Genomic DNA, 22,278 nt, shown 5'->3' with positions numbered 1-22,278 from the left:
AACAAAATCATGAAGACAGAAGTTCTTAAAATCATTGAAAAACTATGATCCTATTAGATATACAAGTCCATTTACTATTAGGGGAACAATACTAATGCAGGAAATTTGGCAACTCTGTATAGATTAGGATGAACCGTTGCAATCAGACTTTGAAAATGGTCTAATGTGATTCAGAATATAAACATTCTGCAACATTACTTCTGAAACAATAGTAAGTCTGAATTGAGAGATGTTCAAATGCACTGTTTCACCGATTCAAGTCAGAAGTCATATGGAACTGTGATACGTCACAAAGGATAGTGAAATAGGAAGTAGTTATGTAATTTCCAAAACGAGAGCAGCTCCACTGAAGAAACTGTCTCTTCCAAGATTAGAGCTGATGGGAGCACTTATTAGTGTCAAATGTCATAGAATAGATAGAGAAGGTCCAGATGAATGTACATGTTTGAACAGATCTTTCTGTGATATTATATTGGATAAAGGGCAATTTGAATAAATGAAAGTCATTCATTCAACATCAAATAATGGAAATACAAGAGAAAACATTACCAGAATCTTACAATTACTGTCCTGGAGAAGGAAACCAGGCTAACATGAACGGCCAGAGGAATGAAAACAAAATCTATGAAAGAAATAACATTAGCTGTATGAAACAGTGATAAATGATGGCACGGACCTATGTGGTTATTATAGGGTATTGATTCATAGCCTTAACTCACCAAATCTGTAGCAGAGTTTGAATATAAAGAAAAGCTTGAAGTTTGAAAGGAAGCTGTGGTGTCAACAATCAGAGGTAAAAGTTTTGTTGAGAAAGAATTCATTAAAAATATTCATCATTTAGGTAAATTGGTTAGAATTACTGTGTGGTGCTTAATGTTTGTGAATAATAGTAGAATGAATCCACAATTACAAAAAGAAAGTTGTTTGAGTGCTTCTGAATTGTAGAATGCAGCAAGTATCTCCAATCTTTCAGAAGTCCTGAAACATTAACTTCTTTTATCAAAAAGGCACCATTCCACTGAATTGCTCATAGATTATTATCATAAAATATCTCTTCATTTGGGCATTCAAATAACACTTTCTCTTGTGAGATTATACTAGGATACTTTCTGAACAAGACATGTTATAAATAAATGCATGGCTTGCTTCCGAACAAGAAACCAAACTACAAACCAAATGATGGGAGATTTACTTAAAGATAGAGTGGTAGCAACTAGACCATTCAGAAAAATAGGACTAGACTTTGCAGGATTAGTTATTAGCAAATCTCATTTGAAAACATCTATAAAGATAAGTAGTTAAAATATAATACATGAAACAAAAGTAAAATATATCTCCTTTCAAAAATAACAGCCAGCCAGATATTTCTGTGTTCTGAGCTACTAAATACTCTACAAGAAAAAATCTATAATTCACTGATTTTTTTTGAGAGCCCAAAATTATGAAGACTGAAAGTATTACTTGAAATTTTATTTAATTAAAGTTTTTATTAGTACAGAGGCTATTTATTTAGAAACAGTATTGGATTTGTCTATTGAAGCATTTCTAGCATGCCTTAGAAGATTTATTGCAAGACAGTCCAAACCCTTCACTGTTTGGAGTGATAATGCTACAAACTTCAAGGGAGCAAAAAATGTTCTACATAACCTCCTTAGAATTTGCAGAACAGATCTATTCAACCCTTTAGTTCTGAAGAAGGCACAATGTGGAATTTTTGTCCTCCTTCTTCACCACATTTTGGCCGATTGCGGGACGCTAACATAAAAATCACTGAAAAGAATTTTGATAAAGGCCCCGAAAACAACAATTTTAAAATTTGAAGAGATGTACACACTATTCATTTCAAAATATGCTCCGACCACTTTGCATGCTGGCAACAGGACGGCGATCAATTCTTTTCACGAATAATCGCCATTGATGAATTTTGGGCCAGGTCATACAAACCAGAACTGAAATGTCAGTCAGCGGAGTGACGACATCCTGGATCACCAAGGCAGCAGAAGGTCCGTCAGAATCCTTTCCCAGTCAAATTGACGGTGATCGTCGCGTATGACGTCAGGGGTGTCATCGTTTGCCACTTTGTTCCTCATGGCAGAACAGTGACCGCACGGTACTACAGGGACTCATGTCAACTTTATGTGTATTGTGTTATTATTCTTTTGCACGGTGAAGGCCCTATTACCCTGTATACTACCGTAATAAATTCATGTGTTACGATATTTCAGTGCTATTCATTATCCACACATGTAGTTAAGACCTTGTCCTTTCATCTGTATATGCCACATTTTCCAACCGGACTGGTATCTTCAAGGGAAAAAAAAAAAAAAAATTGCCATGACTTTTGCTCCAACCTACGTACAACCTCTATTTTGTTGATACTTGAACCAAATAACAATATAAATTCTTTGTCCTCACCTTCTAAGTTGAATCTTAATTCAGAAACTCACCTTCTAGGTTGAATCTTAATTCAGAAACTTAGGACAAATAGCCTGAAACCATTGGAGTGTGAAATACCTCAACCATTTGCAGACCCTTTCAAAATGGAATCAACCCAAAACCAACCTCAAAGTAGGACAAATAGTTTTGTTGAAGGATAAAACAAGACTCCCATGAAGTACACACTAGCTTGCATTGAGAAGATCTTTCAAGGTCCAGATAGACTTAGTCATGAATGTCAGAACATCAGCTGGAATCTTTTGCCAAGCCCTCTCCAACATTGGTTCACTCCATGTCCCAAATGATGTTGGAAAACCGCCCAGTGGGGGATGGGATGTTCCAGTTTGAATAGCATTTTTCTCTGGCTTTGAAAGGCTATGTGGAAATCAGTAAAAGCGCACTGATTTAGAGAATGCTAAGTGGCAACAGTGTGAACTTTACAACTTGCTTTTGGTTTGTTTGATGCAACTTGAATGCTGCTGATGAGATGTTAAATAGATTTTAGATTAGTAATTTGTTTTGGTATTCTAATAAATCCCCCTTTAAACAAGATTAAATGTTCATTTAGATAGAAATACCACTGAACCACAGACACAGAAATTTAGAAGCGGCATTTAGATTCATCATAGAACATTGTTAGACATGCTGCACCATTATTGCTCGCAGATAATAAATTTTCTCATTATTCTAAAAATCTTATTTAAAAATAAAACAGACTATCCATTCTGTAGTCAGACTTTTAATTTTTACTGCATTGAGTTTCAAATAATTCCATTATCTCTGAAATTGCAATGACCCTGTCAATGCAATATGGAATTTCAAAATAATTTATAAAATTATGTTTCAGGTAATAAGACAAAACACATAAGACTATTTAAAAACTTTCCTACACTTACACTATCAGAATCTAGAGTAATTTCTACCAATTGAGCAGGAGAATGAGAATTTTCAGACAAAGCCATTTCCTAAAAAAAAAAAAAAAAAAAAAAAAAAAAATCACACAAAGTTCATGTTTTAGGCAAAATATTAATTTAAAAATAACTGGCATTTTTAAAACATATACATCTAATATTTATAAAGATTTAACCAATTTCATGTTGTAATAACATTATTTTGTGTTTTAGTCAAAACAGTTATGAAAGTATTTCATTAGTCTGAATATAAGATGAGTAATATATAAAAATCACTCTGCATTTAAAAAAATATTTCAGATAAAAAGAGGAAAAGGGCTCGCTGATATGAAAGTATGCTGCAAGAAGATAATTACATGGCTTAAATATCATACTTAGAGATAAAAATCTATACATATGTTTTCTATTAATGTAAAAGTTAATGGACAAATGATAAATTATCATCTTAAATACAATTTTTAAATTTAGACTACGTAAGATAAGAATGGTTCTTACGGTATTTTAACTTTCTAAAGCCGGCTGTACAACTGTTGTACCGGAAAATTTACTTGCTTTTAAGCTGGCTATGGTACAACTGTTGTGCCAGCCTTTCTTTTCCCCTTTTAGAGTAACTGTTTATCTTTAGAATCTCTAGGTGGTCCAGTTTCCTGTTTTTTTTTTTTTTTTTTTTTTTTTTTTTTTTTTTAAATACGGGCGCAGCCCTTTCGCCTGGTTTGTTGAACCTTATGAAGAAAAATGGGTGCAACTCTTCCACTCCAGTTTCCTGTGTCAGCGCAGCCCCTGGCTACGCACTGTGTTCCATTTCTTATCTGGTTGGCTACGTTTTGGTGAAGACCATAGGTTTCGTCTTGCACCAATGTACTTGAAAATAAAACATATGCTATCTCTCTTTCAGACATTACAGCTTTCCCTCATGATTTCAGTGTAGCTTTTTTTCTCGCTGTCTTATTTTCTTATAATGGCACCTCGTTTCAAAGGTCCCAGTCAGAACAAAATTAATAAGTTGCTAAGAGATTTAGAAGAGAAAACTTTTGCTGATACAGATTCAGACTGTTCAGATACAGAAGAAATATGTTTTAATCAATCTTTTAATAAAGATAAAGTTACCAATGACTTCAAAAGAGGCTACTAATTTATTTGAATGGAGACAGCAAAATTAGCATGACAAAGCTAACATATTGACCTTTAGTGGTAATCCTGGTATAAAGACTGAATTTTCAGAAACTCACCTTGCTGTTGATTTTTTTAAATTATACTTTTCAGATGAATTGCTTAAAATTTTAACCAGAGAAACCAATCGCTATGCTTCTCAAATCTTAGAGTGTAGACCAAATATAAGCGGAAAAAGAAAGCATGAAAGCGACTGAACGCCAGTTACATCTGATGAGCTTCAGATTTTTTAGATTAATCTTACTCATGGGACATATTGCAAAAGATAGCATTCGAGATTATTGGATGGTTTAATTGACATACCAATTTTCACATATAAGAGGATACTTTATGAAAAATTTGTCATGAACAATTTTTTAAATTTTGCTTTGAAAATATTCCTGGGTAATTGTTTTGATTATGGAAAGAAATATAAAAAACATATTTTCTGTAAATGTCAATACCCTGCATACCCTTATTCTTTTGAAAGTATGAAATATTAATCTATTTAAAATAAATTAGACAATTTATTACGTAGATCATATGTATATCCATTTCATTCAAAATCAAGCTTTGGATAAAATGATGGTTTCGAATGAAATCCACATATGAAAGAAAACTGACGTGGAATTCTTTATAAACATTTCAAACTGTTCTGAAAAGTATTTTTGGTAAATTTACATTTTTTGAAATTTTAAATCATGCATCAAAATTCTCTTCAGCAAATATTAAAAAGAAACCTAAAAGTTCTCTCTCTCTACGGACACCACAAAAATGCAGAGATTTAAAAAATTATCTCATCAGACTTCACTTCACACTGCAGGTATAAAATGATAAAATGGATTGAATATATGGGTATTCGGAAAATTTTTTCCCTGCTAACGTAAACAAAATCCAATTTTATAAAGAAAATTCTCTCTACAGATATACCATCTTTGCCCGACAGTCCAAAGTAATATATGTTAAAAGTTAAATAATCAAACACAACTAATCTATCTCTGATTTTCTTCTTTATATTACAATAACAAAGCTATGTGTGGGGATTTAAAGCTTTATTATCATCTCAAAATCTAATAGTAATGAACCAAATTCTAATCATCTAATAGTAATGAATATTATTATGAATTCATTATTATTATTATTTCATTACTATTACTTTATTAATGAAAATAGATTATCAAATACTGCATTTGGACTCGCAGGCATAAGTTCATGTTTGTTAAGCTAGTTAAGCTTAACAAACATGTAAGAAGCTAGTTCATGTTTGTTATATTTTGTCAAGTTCTATTCTTGTTTACTAATTTCTAGTAGAAACAAAGACATAAAATTCACAAATGATTACCGAGATTGATCAGAAATAGTAAATGTTATATAAACATTCAATAAATTTTGTTCTTAATAAATAAATAACAGTTTAGCTTAAATTAAATCATAGACCTCGAAAAAATCGCAAATATAGTAATCTATTCCAGATTGTTGTCCAGTGTCTGACAAACATGTAAATTTTACTGTATCTATGGAGGAAACAAACGTCCACTCTAACGACTTTTTTCATTAGGGGACAGTAAAGGAGGGGGGAAAAGTTTTGGATAGCGCCATCCTAAAGGTTCTGAGAATTTAAGCCAGGTTTTAGAAGGCTAAGGGGTGGGCACCTTATACTCAAGGCAATTTGGTGGTGTGTGTATTTGGTGTATTTAATTATGGCAAAGCACACGAGGGCTATCTGCCTAAGGGGAAAGATGCCTTTCGTGGAGGACTTTCTAAGGGAAACTGGCTCGTATACACGTTACACATGGGGAAAACCACGAAAACGCCCATGCAGCTAGCCCGTTCGCGGGATTCGAACGTCGGACCGAACTACCGGTGTTCAGCGACTTTACCGCTCGGCCGCTGGTGGGCCCCAAGGCAATTTGGAATTTAGTTACCGACTTGCTGTAATTCAATATCTCTTGCAACTTACGAATTTCAGTTTAATTTGTATTATCCAATACAACGCATTACACATAACTTAAAAAGAAGGGGGGAAAAACACCCACTGTGGATTTTTATTTATTTTAAAAGATAGCCGTTCAAACAATACTATAGTATGTTACTTTAAAATAGGAACTTCAAGGTTATTTTCTGTTGCCTGATTTGACTTGCATAGTTATGGAAACAACAGCTGAAGTAAAAAGGTCAACTCGCTTAATCTCCACCCTTCCATTTCTGTTTAGTGAGTTTCGTTTTGTGAAAAGCATACAAATAAAAGCTGACTTGAACTACAACTTCAAATGGCATGAAGAAAACAAATGCTGTGTGGTGATGATGATGATACAAGCTACGATACAATGGGAGGCTGGTGATGGCCTTGAAGCACCTATTTTAAAGTGATAGATCTCATCTTAAATTGTTGTAACCACACCAAGCATCTTAAAGTAATAATTAATAGCAAAATAATATATAAACTTAAAAATGACGAAAGGTAACAGTTTTATTAAAATTTTGCAATAATTAATTAATTAGAGTTAAAAAGCTTAGTCAAACATGAAAACTTACTTGAAGATGTTATTATACACTATAACAAAAATGAAGGATTTTTTAAGTAAGACAAAAAAAATTCAGATTATTTATATGTTACCAAAATGCACTGGTAATACAGTACACTCCCAGCTAACCAGCCTAAATTCGACTGGGGTTAAGACGGTTAAGCGAAATTCCGGTTAAAGCAGAGAATGAAAATATATATATATATATATATAGTTGATGGAAATGCCCTTTCATTTATTAAATGTGTCAATTTATTACAAAAGTTTTACATAAGTAGTAATGTTTAAAAAATTCAGTCATTTTTTTCCGGCTGACAGCTGGAAGTTTGGCGACTCACTGCATAATTTCACCATTTTTTTAATAGCATCACATCGAGAGGAAGACAATGCTTGTTGTTCCATATAGCATAAAGCCATTTCCAATGCTTTTGCTCCATCTGTATGTGATATGACGGAGGTTGCATTGTCATCAGTATTGGAATCATCATCGTAAACCACATCACTGACAGCTCCGATGATGTCGTCATTTGATCTTTTGACCAAGTTTTTTGCTGAAGATCTCTGTCAGCAGTCAAACCTTGCTCCACATCTTCAACATCAACTTCTTGGCATCTATTACAACTTTTGAATGACGACACAAAGTTGTTTATTGAAAAGTCTGCCTCTTCAATTGCAGTGATTGCTTCTCCTTCAGCGGTTCTTTGATACGGTAACCAAAGTTTCTGCCAAGATTTTATCACTGTAGATTCGGCAACCTCTGACCATGACTCAGCTATCATATAAATAGTTTCTTTTATAGTAATCGCTTTCAGTAAATTGATTTTTTTGATTTTTGTACTTAAATTAATTACGGTTGGTTAAAGCGGAGATCCTATTAAGAAGGATTCTACTGTATTATTAGCTCAAAGAAACACAGTTCTAATGATTGTGAAATCAGTACTATAAATCTGAAAAATGTGATAGAAAAATAATTATTCCTTACTCAGAACACTTGATAACTTATCTTGATTTAAAAGTTATTGAGAATTGATAATTTGAGTTCTAAGATTATAAAAATAAACACTGAAAGTTAGAGATACACTCAGATGTTACCAAAACAATACTGTGCGACAGGATCTGAATGACCATTTAATAAGTGCACAGAAAATCTAACTATACGACTAAATCTACTTACTATAAGCAGAACGATAAAAAATAACATTATATTAAAAAAATTCTAAAAGGGTCCAGATTTTAAGTGTCCCAAAAGCTCTTTTAAAGTTTAATATGATTTATCAGTAGTGATTATCAATACAGATGCCCCGGACGGAATAGCAATACATTTTACAGGATATTAGATTAATATGCATTTATAATAACATGGAAATGTTATATATCTTCTATATATTTGAAAAATTAAAAAATATATATATAATGCAATTCTATAAAAATAAAAATATTGAATGTTTTTAATTAGATATATCATAAATTATGTGTGGCCCACCAGCGGCTGAGCGGTAAAGTCGCTGAACACTGGTAGTTCGGTCCGAGGTTCGAATCCCGCGAACAGGCTGGCTGCATGGGCGTTTTCGTGGTTTTCCCCAAGTGTAACGTGTATACGAGCCAGTTTCCCTTAGAAAGTCCTCCACGAAGGCATCCCTCCCCTTACGCAGATAGCCCTCGAGGCTTTGCCATAATCACACACACACATAAATTATGCATTTTACATACATCCAGCAGATTCAAAAGGGAAAAAAATAAAAGTATTCTGAAAAACAGTATGTATTGCTTTTAAATAGTTTAACTTCTTAACAAATAATAGACAGATAACGTTTTGCTGAGTGGAAACAGACCCCAAAAATGAAACCATTCATTTGTAATGGACAACATTTAAAGTGCATCAATGCAAAATCATGCTTCAAGACTAATAAGCTCTTCTGAGGTCTTTTTTTTTTTTTTTTTTTTTTTTTTTAAGGACCTTCAAAAATCATTTATAAATAATATAACCCTAAAGTGCAAAGACAGATCAGGCAATGAAGAAAATATACCTAAAATATTAAAAATGCAATTATGTTTTAGTCTGCATATGTATTACCACCTTTACATCAACATGGAAATACATGATGAAGATACACAGTTCTTAATCTGCATTTTTCTTTTCTTTTTACCATGCGATTTCGAAATGATAAATTTTTTAACACATTTTTCAAATAAATATTTTATCATCTTAATACTAGACCCTCATTTATTAATTTCAAAAAATTTTCAAACATTTATTAATTAAAAAAGTTTTCAAATAAAAAAACTATTTTTAACTAATTTTTGAAGATTTACTGAAATATAATTCAAGTTAGTTAAATATAAATATTGAAAAAATACTTTTTGCACGGTAATAACATAACAATACTTTGATTTCTTTCTTTCTTTCTTTTTTTTTTTTTTTTTTTTAAGAGATTGGATTTTTATTTACTGGTTATTATTTAAATCATGAATTTTAACTGTTAGAGAGAACTGATCAGTATTTTTTATTTTCTTGAATTTTTGAGGTGAGGAAATCTGATATTTTCCCTGGCATTTTAGAATTTTCAAGGTAAGCGGCAAATCTGAATGTTTCAGACAAAAATCTTCCTAAACACACTTTTTGCATCACAACAGCTTTTAATTCTTACCTTATAGAAATTCTGAACTACTATAGTCACTTGGTTTTGCCCAATTTCTTTGGTTTGCATTTCTTCATCTTTAATATTATCAGCGACTATATTATCACCATCAATAAAAGACAATTCTGCAAGTGTGCAAGTATCATGACTTTCATTTAAAGGAGACAGCCTCGCATCTTCACCTAAAAATATATAAAAAAAAATTTGCAATTTGCTTTGATAACACACACAGAAAAAAAGGGAATTCACATATTCCATTAATTATTTAAATTTATGATTGACCATATAGCTGAAGACACACTATTGCCACTGCTGTAGGTCACATGTCAAAAAATACCTATTTTAAAATCAAGGTGCATTAAAAGGAGAACAGTGTGTGACAGTTCTAATGTGTAACCTTTACACACCCCTTCCAGGTGCTTTCAGTAAAGTTACTTTTTTTCTGACTGAGGTCATTATATTTCGCTCTGACTGGATATTTAGTCTTGAACAACACAGAGATAAATGAGATAAGTTATTTTTTAATTAACTTATGCACAAATGATTCTAATCTAATATGCATTAATGACAGCAAGCAAACAGCAGTGATTTTGAACAAAAAACAAAAAATTCTTTTTTAAAGTGTTCTTTCCATTTTACTGATGCTTCAAAAACAACTGCTTGATTTAGATGGATATTTCAACACAACAATAAAGCTTTGCTCACTTCTTGCCACAAGACTTTTTTTTTCAATCACAGTATTATTCAATTTTGGTTAACTTTGGAGCAAGCATGCTGCTGCAGACAACAAGGAGACATAAATGAATGCTCAATTTAAGTACAAAACTGCTTAATCAAACTTTTTGAGCATTAAAATATACATATTTTAACCAAGACTATAGCTCACCTAATTTAATTAAGTAAACAACAAATATTTATATTTTTTCTTTGGTGCTGCCCTCTTTACACTGCTGTTTTCTGTGTCATTATTGGCTATGCAAAGTTCTGAATTGAACATAACAAAAAACAAAATCTATATAAACAAGTGAAAACAATAATTTTGATTACAACATAATAAATTAGGCATTTAATTAACAGGTATGCATAATTTGATGTTATGGATTAAACATACACTCTAAACTTTTAATGGTATTTTATGATTATCTGCACCCCTTTCAAAAAGGCTGTCAATACATTGATGACTTTGGAGAGACTGGCAAACTCCTTGGCAACTTTGGAAACAAATATTTGTTTGGATATCTTTATACCTATTTTTGCATTGTTATTCTCCCATGTACACATCTAACTATTTTCACTATTTAAAAAAGAATTGCACAAATTAATTTGGCAATGTGCACCATGATCACACTGCCCAAGAACAACAGAACTTCAATACAGCTAACTCCACAATTCCATTACCATTTCTTTAGATAAAAACAAATACAAAAAGAAACACTAATTAGAAAAATGATTAATCATAGAGTTTCAAAAGTGCAAATCCCCATGTACTCCAGGAATTTGCAACTTTATGACATATTTTGAAGATTTTAAAAAAAAGTTTGCAGCATATTTCAGAATCATAATTTTTGATAAAATATTGCAAAGGATATTGCTAAAATATTTGTTCGGAAGTATGTTTCATGTCTCTAAATACATCAAATATATCAAGTTTCCACATGCATGCTTTTTGGCAACATTGTAGGTTGCCACATAAATACTTTTGGAAACAGGGTGTGTTGCCTTGGCAGCCCTGGTTGCCATACTTTTAAAATTTTCTGAAGAGAATTTAGCACTCCATGTTTAGTGTTCTGCCATATGCATCACCTCAAACAACTCCCCTCCCCCCTCTTTTGCCCAAAAAACTTTGAATAAATAAACTTTTGCTACAAAAAATGAACCTAGTGATTCAAGAGTTATTATTACCCACATCATTTGCTAAATTTCAGATTTCTTCCCACTAAATGTACATTTCAATAAACATACATCTTAAAAACTATAGAGGTAAATTAGCTTTTCATTAACCCATTAACCGCCAAAACTACAAGGAATGTTTCTTTTCTCATGAAAATAATAACAAATATTAAATTAAGCATTTATAACATAAATTTACATTGAAAATAAAAAAATGCTCTTGCCTGTGGGAAAAGCGAGTGTTGCGTTTGCGCAACGTCAGCGGAATAAGACTACGGATGTTAGTGAGTAGGATTGTACTTGTGTGATGTTTCTTTTGAGTGGAGCACAGGATTACTTTTTAGCTGTATAACGTTTTATAAATCTACAAATCACTTTACTTGTTATTAATTTAATATTAAAATATACATTGTATTTCTTTTTACAAATACAGATTATTTCATTTGAAAGATTCAAGCATGAAAAGCTTGATTACGATCATGATGTAAAGCTACATTACATACTTTGCATCTATAGACAGTCTGGCTATGGTACTCTTTACAACAAAGTCTTTTGTTATCAACGGACTTTACGATAAAATGTCTACCATCTCCATGCAATGGTTTTTGAATGCTGAATTTACTAGGTCTTTCTGTTGCTGATCTATTTCTGGCTAATTCTACACTCTCAATAAGAGTTTGCAAAAGGAATAATGCATTCTCGCGTCTGAAATCTAAAAGAGTATATTTCCAGTAATAATAAGTGGTAATATTTAGTAAGTTTAGATACGGTCTCATCTCGTATAGTTTATCACTATTTTCAATTTGACTATTGTCAAATGCAAATTCTGCTTCATATTCCTGTACTGCAAATGTGATATCAATTCTCATACAACAGGAACAGAAATGTCCTTATCAAAAGACCAATACATTTTTTCTTGAGGTAAAGAATGATATCCTGTAAGCAATAATATTCCAATAAATCTTCTCATATAGGCTTCAGATGCAATAAATTCTGGTTTTTTTTTTGACTGAGCGTATATATTTGTCTGTTCAACAAGAAGACAGTAAATGTCTAAACCAAAAAGAAAATCGAAAATCTGTGCACTAGTTATAACTTTTGTCTTTTATAATTTCTCTTCTATCTCTTTCTTCATGTTCTTCCTGAGACATAACTAACAGTTCCTTTTTCATCCACTTCAAGATTTCAGTCTTCTGCTTTTTAAACTTTAACTTTTTAGTATGACTATTTTAGAAGGTTGAAACTTACTTCTTACGTAATTTCAACTTCCCCAGCAGTATCATTTGGTAAAATATTATTATCATTATTTAAAACATTGCTATTCCTTTCTTCTTCATCACTAGCCTCTGCAATTTCTGGGGGAACAACAACAATATCACAAGGTTGCCCCGCTACCTGGAAAACCTGGAGAACCGGGAAAAGTCAGGGAATTTGAAAATTGACCAAAATATTCAGGGAAAAGTCAGGGAATTTAAGTATTTTTGTCAAAATCTGGAAAAGTCAGGGAAGTTCATACAACGATCCAGCCAAAAAAAGCAATTTTTGCGCCGACGTCGGAAGAGGTAACTTTTTTGGCGAATTATGTATCACGTGAGTGTCATTCGGGTAGCTGGCATAAAGCCAATTTTCGCAGCTCCAATTTGATTGTCTTTTAGAAAGGCAAAGCAACTTTTGGTTTCCAATATTCTCGAGAATCGCATGTGCAGTGCATGAACTAAAGAAAGTACCTGTTCTCGTATAAAACAAAATGGGTTTAATCCTAGTATACGGTACCATGGAGGTTAGAATCAAAGAATATGTATTGTAAAGAAGGAAAACCTCTCTGCAACAGACATGGCTGTGGCTCCGTTCCATCATAGAGGGAAAACAGCTGTGCATGTCTGATATATCTGTTGCCAAAGCTCGAAACCGGTGTCGAAGTTCGAAGGTCACGTTATCAAGAGTTCATAAAATGAATATCGTTTAAAATTTCTTTAACCACTTGCGCTAAAAAGACGTGCAACGCACGTCAAGATGCTTTTGTCTCAAACCGCGAGCGACGTGAATACGTCGATAAGCATTTATCGCAAAAATGAAAATAACGTGGTGCACACGTCGCCTAACAACGAGATTGTTTATTTCTCGAGTTACAGCTCTGGATTGCACTCGCAGATGCGGAGCGGCGTAAATGAGACGCTTTACCGCTTGTTATATTGTAGCGCACGACACCGCAACCGTGAAGTTTAGTCTTAGCGCAAGTGGTTAAACTCTAAAGGAAAAGAAAATATTTTTTGGCGCAAGTAAATTAATTCATGGATTAGTTACTTTCAGGGGAAAAAAAAAAAAAACTACGAAAATCCGTTTTAACGTTTCTTCTTGGATTTTTCGCAATAATTTAAAAACGGATTTTCGTAGTTTTCTTTTTGTCAAAAAGTGTTTCTTCTTAAGACGTGTTTCTCAATTTCCTGTACACATCGCGGAGAGGGAAATTCTGGCCGCTAGGTTCCGTCGCCAAATCCCTTGGCAAATTTTCCCTCCGCATTCTAGCGGCGTAATAGCATTTTACTGGTATGGAACCTTTTCTTCTTTACATAGACGTTCTTTGGTTAGAATAATAATGGGATTTGGCGACATCTTGATGCGCAGTAAACGGGTCATTTTGGTCTTGGTGACAATTTTCAAAATCGTGCCAAAGCCTTACCGTATACTAGAATTTTATCGCAAAATCTTTTTAAACCTTTTTTTTTCTTTTTAATAAATACGTTGACGTTTTTCAGTAAAATAAAAAAATAGTAATCAGTCATCTAGGCTAGCCATGTAACATAACTATATTCGCTAAAATTTTGTTGATTATTCTAATTCAATTTTTAAGTAATTATTTTTATGTTATTCATATAATTTAATGTCGCTTCTTCCCTCTAAATTTATTTATTATTAGTAAATAATATTTCCAAATTTCAGGAAATTTTCTCTGGCATAATCCTGAAATTAATTATAGCAGTATGATGACATACCAAATTTAATACAAATTTAATGCACACATTTTTTCCTTATGTATGCTGCGAAATAAATATAAAATACCTCAATTTATTAAAATAAATTTCTTTCTTTCGTTTAGCTGCAGAATGTCTGCAAAAAAAAGCCTTATTTTATTCCAGATTGGGAAGATTCTAATTTCAATCTTCAGTGGAGAAAACAACAACTATTATAATTATATTTGTGTTTTCAAGTGTTAAGGTGCCTTTTAAGAACATACCTCACGCAAATTAAATTTACCTAAAATCTAACCTAACTATTTAGCATTGCATTGTGATTTATAAGGACCGGATTAGCCTTGTGTTGAACTGGTGATGATCATGAGTAATAATTAAATAAAACATACATTTGTTATCCAATATATATATCTTAAATTTTATTAAGTTTCTTAAGTGGAAAACTAAACAAAATTATCAAACAAAGTATACCAAGAATAATTAAGAATAAATGTCCTCTGGGATTTATTAAATAATTAAGTGAATTTGCTACACAATACAAGTAATACCATAATTAATTTACCTCTTAGTACAGCCAATGTACATTACGCGGATAGACTGGAATTTTCTTGAAACACACATGGAAAACCTGGAAAAGTCAGGGAATTTCATTCTCCTGTTTGAGTGGCAACCCTGATATCAGTTTCATTCTGGTCATTATTAATATTATCATCATCGTCTGTTTCTTCATCAAAAATCTTTGAAGGGCTTCTTCTAATGTAAGACACCTCGTTCTAGGCATTTTTAAACAACCAGAATATCAAAAGGAATGAGTGAAAAAGGAGATTGACTACCCATTTCCTGCTGTTTTCCCTTCCTTCCCAACACAAATATAAACATCTGACTGATGTAATATTCTGATAAACGGTGACCTTGACTAAAAACTGATCACTCATAAAGACGGCGATTCTTTCGTTAAATATTTTCAGCAAAAATACCCAGTCGATAATTTTGCTTAAAGTATGAGATTAATTATTATAAACAAAATGACTGTTGAAAGCAAATAAGACTTAGTTTGACTGATGTAATGTTCTGATAAACGGTGATCTTGACTAAAAATAGATCACTCATAAAGACGGCGATTCTTTCGTTAAAGATTTTCAGCAAAAATACCCGGTCGAAAATTTTGCTTAAAGTATGAGATTAATTTTTATAAACAAAATGATTGTTGAAGACAAATATTTTTTTAAAGAAATAATCTTCATAACATTCCCTACACAAAATCATCTGTTGGTATAAAATATCTTGGGTAGTTGTATTTATATACGCATTTATTTTGACCACCGTTGCGTCAACACAACACCAACGGCTAATGGGTTAAGAGCAGACATTAAACTTTGCTTTAAATAAAAACTTTCATATAAAGTAAAAGCTTTTTTTTTTTTTTAATTTCTTCATTTTATTAATTTGTATGAAACATTCAAAAGATTAGAAAAATTAAAAAAAATTTGGGATTTGTCCCATTTTTAGTTTCACAGATTTTTGAGGATAATTGTTGATAATCATATAGTATGCAATCTACTGCTTTTGGTTGGTTTTCAGGCGACTTTATCACAAGTTTGAACTTAACAGTGTTTTAGTAGCTCCATTTATAATACATATAGCTAACCAAAATCAGTAGACTGCATAATACATGATTATATAATCTTCCTCTCCATGGTCTAAGTTACAATATAACATAATCATTCATGAGATAATAATAATAAAAAAAAAATGTTTGATTTATGACAATAATCATTTCTTAACCTTGCAAGTCCAGTCTACTAACTCTAATATCTTCTAAAGGCAGAGGGGCTAAGCTGCTAATAAGAGCTTTCAGTTCTCCAATCGTAGTTGTTTTGGGAAAACCTCTGGACATTTCAGTAGTTTCTCCATTTGGAAGGGTAACTGTGATGTTCAATAACACAGGTTCGTGAGCAACACCAATTGCAAAATGTTCACCTCCAACCTAAAAAATAATTTTAAATAACAACAGAAGAATTTTGAGATATACTGTTGTAGGAAGCTAAATATTTGAATTTTTAGACAATGTATCACTAAAAATATACTGAATCTTATTACATAGAGAATATATAAAAATATTAAATATACATCTATAAATATATTGAATCTTATTACATAGTGTTAAATACACATGGATATACTCATATAAAATAGTTTCAATATACCCAGACAGACTTTTCATAAAATTTATTCATATTCATTTAATACAAACTTTTCATAAAATATACAGTGTTTCAGTAAAATCAAATGAATAAACATCTCTTGTATAGTTGGATATAGGACCAAATTTCCATTCAAAAAAATTAATTTAATTACGTAGGCTTTCGTATCATAATAATTCTACTTACATGATACTATATGATATAAAAAAATAGATGAGTTCTCTACAAAGAAAGTTCTAATTAGCAAACTGCTTTTTATTCTGCTAAAGATCTTTTGACGAAGGACCTGATTTTTTATACAAGCATGGATTTTGGAAAAAAGGTCAAAATTGTAGAGTAGCAATGTCAGTTCAAGAGGTTACATACAACACGGATTTTGTTAGATTACATATTTCAGATTTTAAAATTTGAAACCAACAGTTCTATACTAATGCTGTTCTGGCATCAGAGGTATATGGTCAATAATATATACTAATGGACCAGAAAAGTTTAAAATTTTGGTTTTATTTTTACAAAAAGAACATTATATAAGTGAAATTACCACAGTTTAAAAATTTACTTTATTTGCTAAACTAAAATATTTCTGCATGACATCTTACTAGATTTAAACTGATGATCTAATATCTGGAAAAATCCCAAATCCGGGATCGCCAAAGTCCCAGCGAGTTCAGATCTCGGACTTTGTACAGTATTTACTTACAGGTCTGGCAACATACTTTTGCATTCATTAGTAAAAAAAGTATATTTATGCAGGTTTATTACAAGATCAATACCCTGCATTTATGTCTTTGTCAACTAGACCAACATCTTGTAAAAGGTTATAAAAAATTAAAGAAGTCCATAACAGGTACTATGAAAATAAACAATACAGTCAAAAGTCGTTAATTCGAACACCCATAATCCGGAATGATTTATAATCTGGACCTCAAAGCTACAAACTTTCTGTGCATGCGTCTCATTGACGCATGCGCGTAAGACCTTTACAGCTGTGAATATGCGTGTATATACGGACGGTATAAGCTAAGCTAAAATTATCTAATTCAGTTAATGTTGCAGATTGCATTGTTCCTTAATCTTCGAATTGGATCCGGCTTATTATTTTTTGCAGACTGTTAGAGCAATTTTATAAAAGTAAGCTTGAACTCGATTATGTCAAATAGAATTTCTGATATACTAATATGTAAAGGATCTACAAAGCGAAAGTATGTTTCGAACAAAAGTGGAATTGCTGCAAAAAATGGATAAAGGCATATCCTTTGTTTATCTAACCATTCCGAAATCTGTTTATCAATTTCACGCTGCTCTGCGTGTGTGTGTGTGGTGGTGGGGGGGAACGTCGCGGCACGCAATGAACTGGAAGTTGATCTGTCAGCACTATCCTTATCTTCAGAGCAGATGTTTTTATTTTATTTGGCTTATAATTCCTTACTAAATGTAGTATTTCATCTCGATGCACTCCGTCTTTGATATGATTTAAATCAAATTCCTCCTCATTATAATTCGCTTCCAATAGTGAAGAAAGTGACACAGAGGTTATTGAAAATGAAAAAATTTCGATTGACAAATTAGTCGGTATTCTCGACACAGCAATTATAGGATTTGAACAGAGGAACTTTGTAACTGAACAAGAAATTATGTCTGTTTATAGAATTAAAGAGAAAGTATTATCACATAAAAAACGAAGCAACTTAAACATTTTTACATTGAAAGAAATGTTTAATAAAATAAGCAAATAAATATTAAGCTTTTTTTTGTAAATTTTGATGCCCTTTAGATCATGATTGCTCTTTATTTCATAAATTACGGTTTCATATTTTTAATTATATAATTTCTGCAGGCCATCTTACCAGATTTAAATTGATGATCTATAATCCAGAATTGCCGAAGTCCCGACGAGTCCGGATTAACGACTTTTGACTGTATTAATGTTTAACATTTTGAAGTATCTATAAGATTCACAGAACTGATATTTTGCTCATAAATCATAGCTATTTTCAACGACTGAAATTTCTAAACTAAATTTCCTTCTTTTTCTGAAACATGAGAAAAAATACGGGAAATTTCTCGATAGACTTTTAACAGAGTTAACTTCTCTCTGTGTGTGTGTATGGGGGATATTTCAGTAACACGTTGCACATATGGCAAAGCTGCATTCCACAAAGTTAACTTTTATGGGAGGAGGAAGTTTAGGTATACTTCAAACTAGAAAAGCATGTATAATTTAGACAAACTTAAATTATATAGCAATTAAAAGGGGAACATGACACAAATGTAACTCGAAAGGAATTCTCTTACTGCCTAATAAGTAGGTACATGACATCATTATTTTTTTAAATTGCTGGTGATTATTGCTTGAGACAATGTCTGATACAACTTATTAAACTCTTAATGTAATAATTAATGTAATATTAAACTCTTAATGCAGTAATGAGTGCAAAGTTTTTCAATGCCTGTCATAAAATATCCTCTTTCTTCATTTGGGTCAATCTCCATTACAATATCAGACAATTCCTACACCTTTTTTAAGAATTTGTTTAATTTACTGTTGTATATTCAAAGCTTTTTATCTTCCTTTACAATCATTGTTTTTGTGTTATAAGATTGTTGAATTTTTCATTTGTCATTTAGCGATCATTATTCCTGACTAATTCTCTGATTTTTCTTTCTTCCATATCTGAAAGCTTTGCCATTTATTGCTTTTGTAAATTAGATTTTCAATCAAGAGAAAACCTTGAGAATTGTTGACAACTTCTCGGATCATCAGAACAATGCCAGCAAGCAATCACTGCGGACAAAATCACTTATTATGTGAGCTTGATCATTTTTATGCTGTTCTCATGATGAACTGTTTTCAAAATACTGCTAATGTGTTGTGCTTTCCTTCATCTAGTGCATAGGTGTCTAAACTATGACCGTTTGAGGACCACATTGCAAAGAAAAAAAAATTTGCAGGGCCACAGATACAATATTTTTTAACAAACTAAATATAAAAATTAGCTCTATGTTGTTTTATTAAAATAAATTAACTTCTTTTTATTATTAATTTTTTAAAATTTGCATTAGATATGTATAGGTACATATTTATTATTAATTTGCAAAAGTTTCATTTCATTTAGTTTGGATTTCATAAAGATGGAAAAAATTTAAATTAATGAGATGGATGAATTTGCTTTTGTTGAAGCAAATCAATATCAGGTTCAAAAGACGAAGTTGCAATTCTTAATCCATTTTCAAGATTTGTCAGTGATCTTTGTCCTTTTTTTTTTTTTTTTTGTTGTATGCTTCATTCTTGAAAATAATTGTTCACAAATATATGTACTGCCAAAAGCTGAAGACATTAATAAAGCATGACTGTGAAAATTAAATTTTTCTTTCAGTTGAATGTCACTTTGCAGTTAATACATCATGACATACTAAGATGTTTTCATTTAAATTTTTATTTTAAAACAAATGCCAATAAATCGATTATATATGAATCAAATTCAAACATTTATTTTCTTAATAAAAATGTGTAAATTTTAATGCTTTCATAATTTGCGTTTGGGCTGCACTTTAGACACCCATGATCTAGTGCTTTATTTGTGTAGATCTAAACCTGCCTGACATAACAGGCTCTGAATGTCTTAATGATTCCTTGATCCATTGGTTGGAAACTCTCTCAGCATTGTGGACGCAAAATTCTGTATAGAAGGGTGTCACACATGAAAATTTGTGCCAGCTTTTAATGTATCCGATTTGACATATGCTGGAAGAAAAGGAATCGAGGTATCAAGGAAGAGAGTCATTTTTTAATTATAATCAAGAAAATACCATTTATTCACAACATTTTGAGGGACTTTGAAATTTCAAAGCTAAACCCATAATGTGTGTGGTGTTTGGTGAAAAGAACAAATCCTCTACATCTGCATGCATTGTTGTAGGGCTTTGGCACTGTGTCCAAGAGCATTATCGAGAATTAGAACTTTAAAGCTCCATTTTTGCTGTTCTAAGCAGTGTTTGACTTTGTTAATAAATGAATTTTCAAACTAGTCGTCAAAGAGAACTATCACAATGCGAATGGCGCTCTGCAGCATACCACTTATAATTGAAATAATTGAATAGGCCAAATTAAATGAAGACAATTAAGGTAGCAAGTATACACAAAATCATGTTCCACAAGGGCTTACTGTTCAAACTTAACATCCTCACCCTTCCCCATCTTTTCAGCTAAATTACTTTTTTTTTAAGACTGCTATAATTTTATTGTTTACTTTTGCAGCAGAAGACCATTAAATAATTTCAGATTTGCAGTTTGCAAATGTTAACAAAAAGCTGGATGTAATGCAGAACCATATCCATTGCCAAACTGTAATATGCGCAAGATAATGCCTGCCATTCCATACTGCATCCTTTGCTTCTAATTTTAATAATATCTTACATTATAATTCTAAATTTTTATCAGTTATTTTTGCTTTTTATATATCTCAGCAGTCATCCATGAATACAAATACATTTAATATAATTATTATGGCTAACTGCATATTTTTTTTTGGGGGGGGTACCAGAAAAATGGCACAAAATTACTGCCTGCCATTCCGTAATGCATCCTTTGCTTCTAATTTTAATAATTTCTTACATTATAATTCTCAATTTTTATCAGTTATTTTTGCTTTTCATATAACTCAGCAGTCATCCGTGAATACAAATACGTTTAATATAATTATTATGGCTATTGCATATTTTTTTGTACCAGAAAAATGGTAAATGGAGGTAATTAATTTTTATTGTTTGAAATTAAACTGTAATTATAACTTACTTGTAAGCCATCCCAAACAAATACTTTTGTTCCTTCCAAAACCCCTAAATCTTTTAATGTCTCCAAATTTTGAGCTAAAGAATAAATAAATAAAATTAAGTTTCTGTGAAGCAAGTATGGAACAACAGATACAAAATCCAGCTTTTTCATAAAAGTATGACTTGATTATATATATATATATATATATATATATATATATATATTAAAAAAAAAAAAAACTTTTAGAACTACCTTATATTTAAAATGAAATTATTTTACCTCCATTTAAAAATACTATCACATTCCTCTGCACTATGCAGCTGTTAGGGACACCAATATCTTGCCTAGTGGCAAACATGTAAATAATTTTTGCCTCTGCCCAAACTTATCTTACAATAAGTAAGCTATAAAAAACGAGGGTTATAAGAAAAAATACATCTATTGTAGTCTGCCTAGTTCATCAATATAACAGCTTATGGTAATTCTGATTACAAGTTCTATCTCCTTATAAGGTTTAGCCCACCATCGGCCGAGCGGTAACGTCGCTGAACACTGGTAGTTCGGTCCGAGGTTCGCATCCCGCGAACGGGCTGGCTGCATGGGTGCTTTTGTGGTTTTCCCCACGTGTATACGAGCCAGTTTCCCTTAAAAAGTCCTCCACGAAGGCATCCCTCCCTTAAGGCAGATAGCCCTCGAGTGCTTTGCCGTAATCTAATAAACCAAAACCAACCTTATAAGGTTTATCCTAAGTTTTTAACAATTATCTTTAGTAAAAGCT

General features: G+C 31.8%; 2 protein-coding genes across 4 annotated transcripts in view; one reads left to right on the top strand and one right to left on the bottom strand.

The window, feature by feature from the left end:
* LOC118185366 (ubiquitin carboxyl-terminal hydrolase 40-like) overlaps positions 1-22,278 on the bottom strand; it is a 114,412-nt gene that overhangs the window by 41,083 nt on the left and 51,051 nt on the right. The window contains exons 18-21 of the mRNA XM_035355206.2: positions 21,522-21,595; positions 16,308-16,509; positions 9,670-9,842; positions 3,333-3,401 (exon numbers count right to left, since the gene is read on the bottom strand). Coding sequence (XP_035211097.1) covers positions 3,333-3,401; positions 9,670-9,842; positions 16,308-16,509; positions 21,522-21,595 — 518 coding nt within the window. The remainder of the gene's footprint in view (positions 1-3,332; positions 3,402-9,669; positions 9,843-16,307; positions 16,510-21,521; positions 21,596-22,278) is intronic.
* The window catches only part of LOC118185367 (uncharacterized), a 295,900-nt gene that overhangs the window by 272,752 nt on the left and 870 nt on the right, over positions 1-22,278 (top strand). The gene's annotated exons all lie outside the window — the stretch shown is intronic.

The sequence above is a fragment of the Stegodyphus dumicola genome, chromosome 7 (assembly GCF_044657685.1).
Source record: "Stegodyphus dumicola isolate Sdum_Otavi_A_Nest chromosome 7, ASM4465768v1".
Lineage (NCBI taxonomy): Eukaryota > Metazoa > Arthropoda > Arachnida > Araneae > Eresidae > Stegodyphus > Stegodyphus dumicola.
Note: the sequence above shows the minus strand (reverse complement) of the source record. Positions and strands in the feature narration are given on the sequence as shown.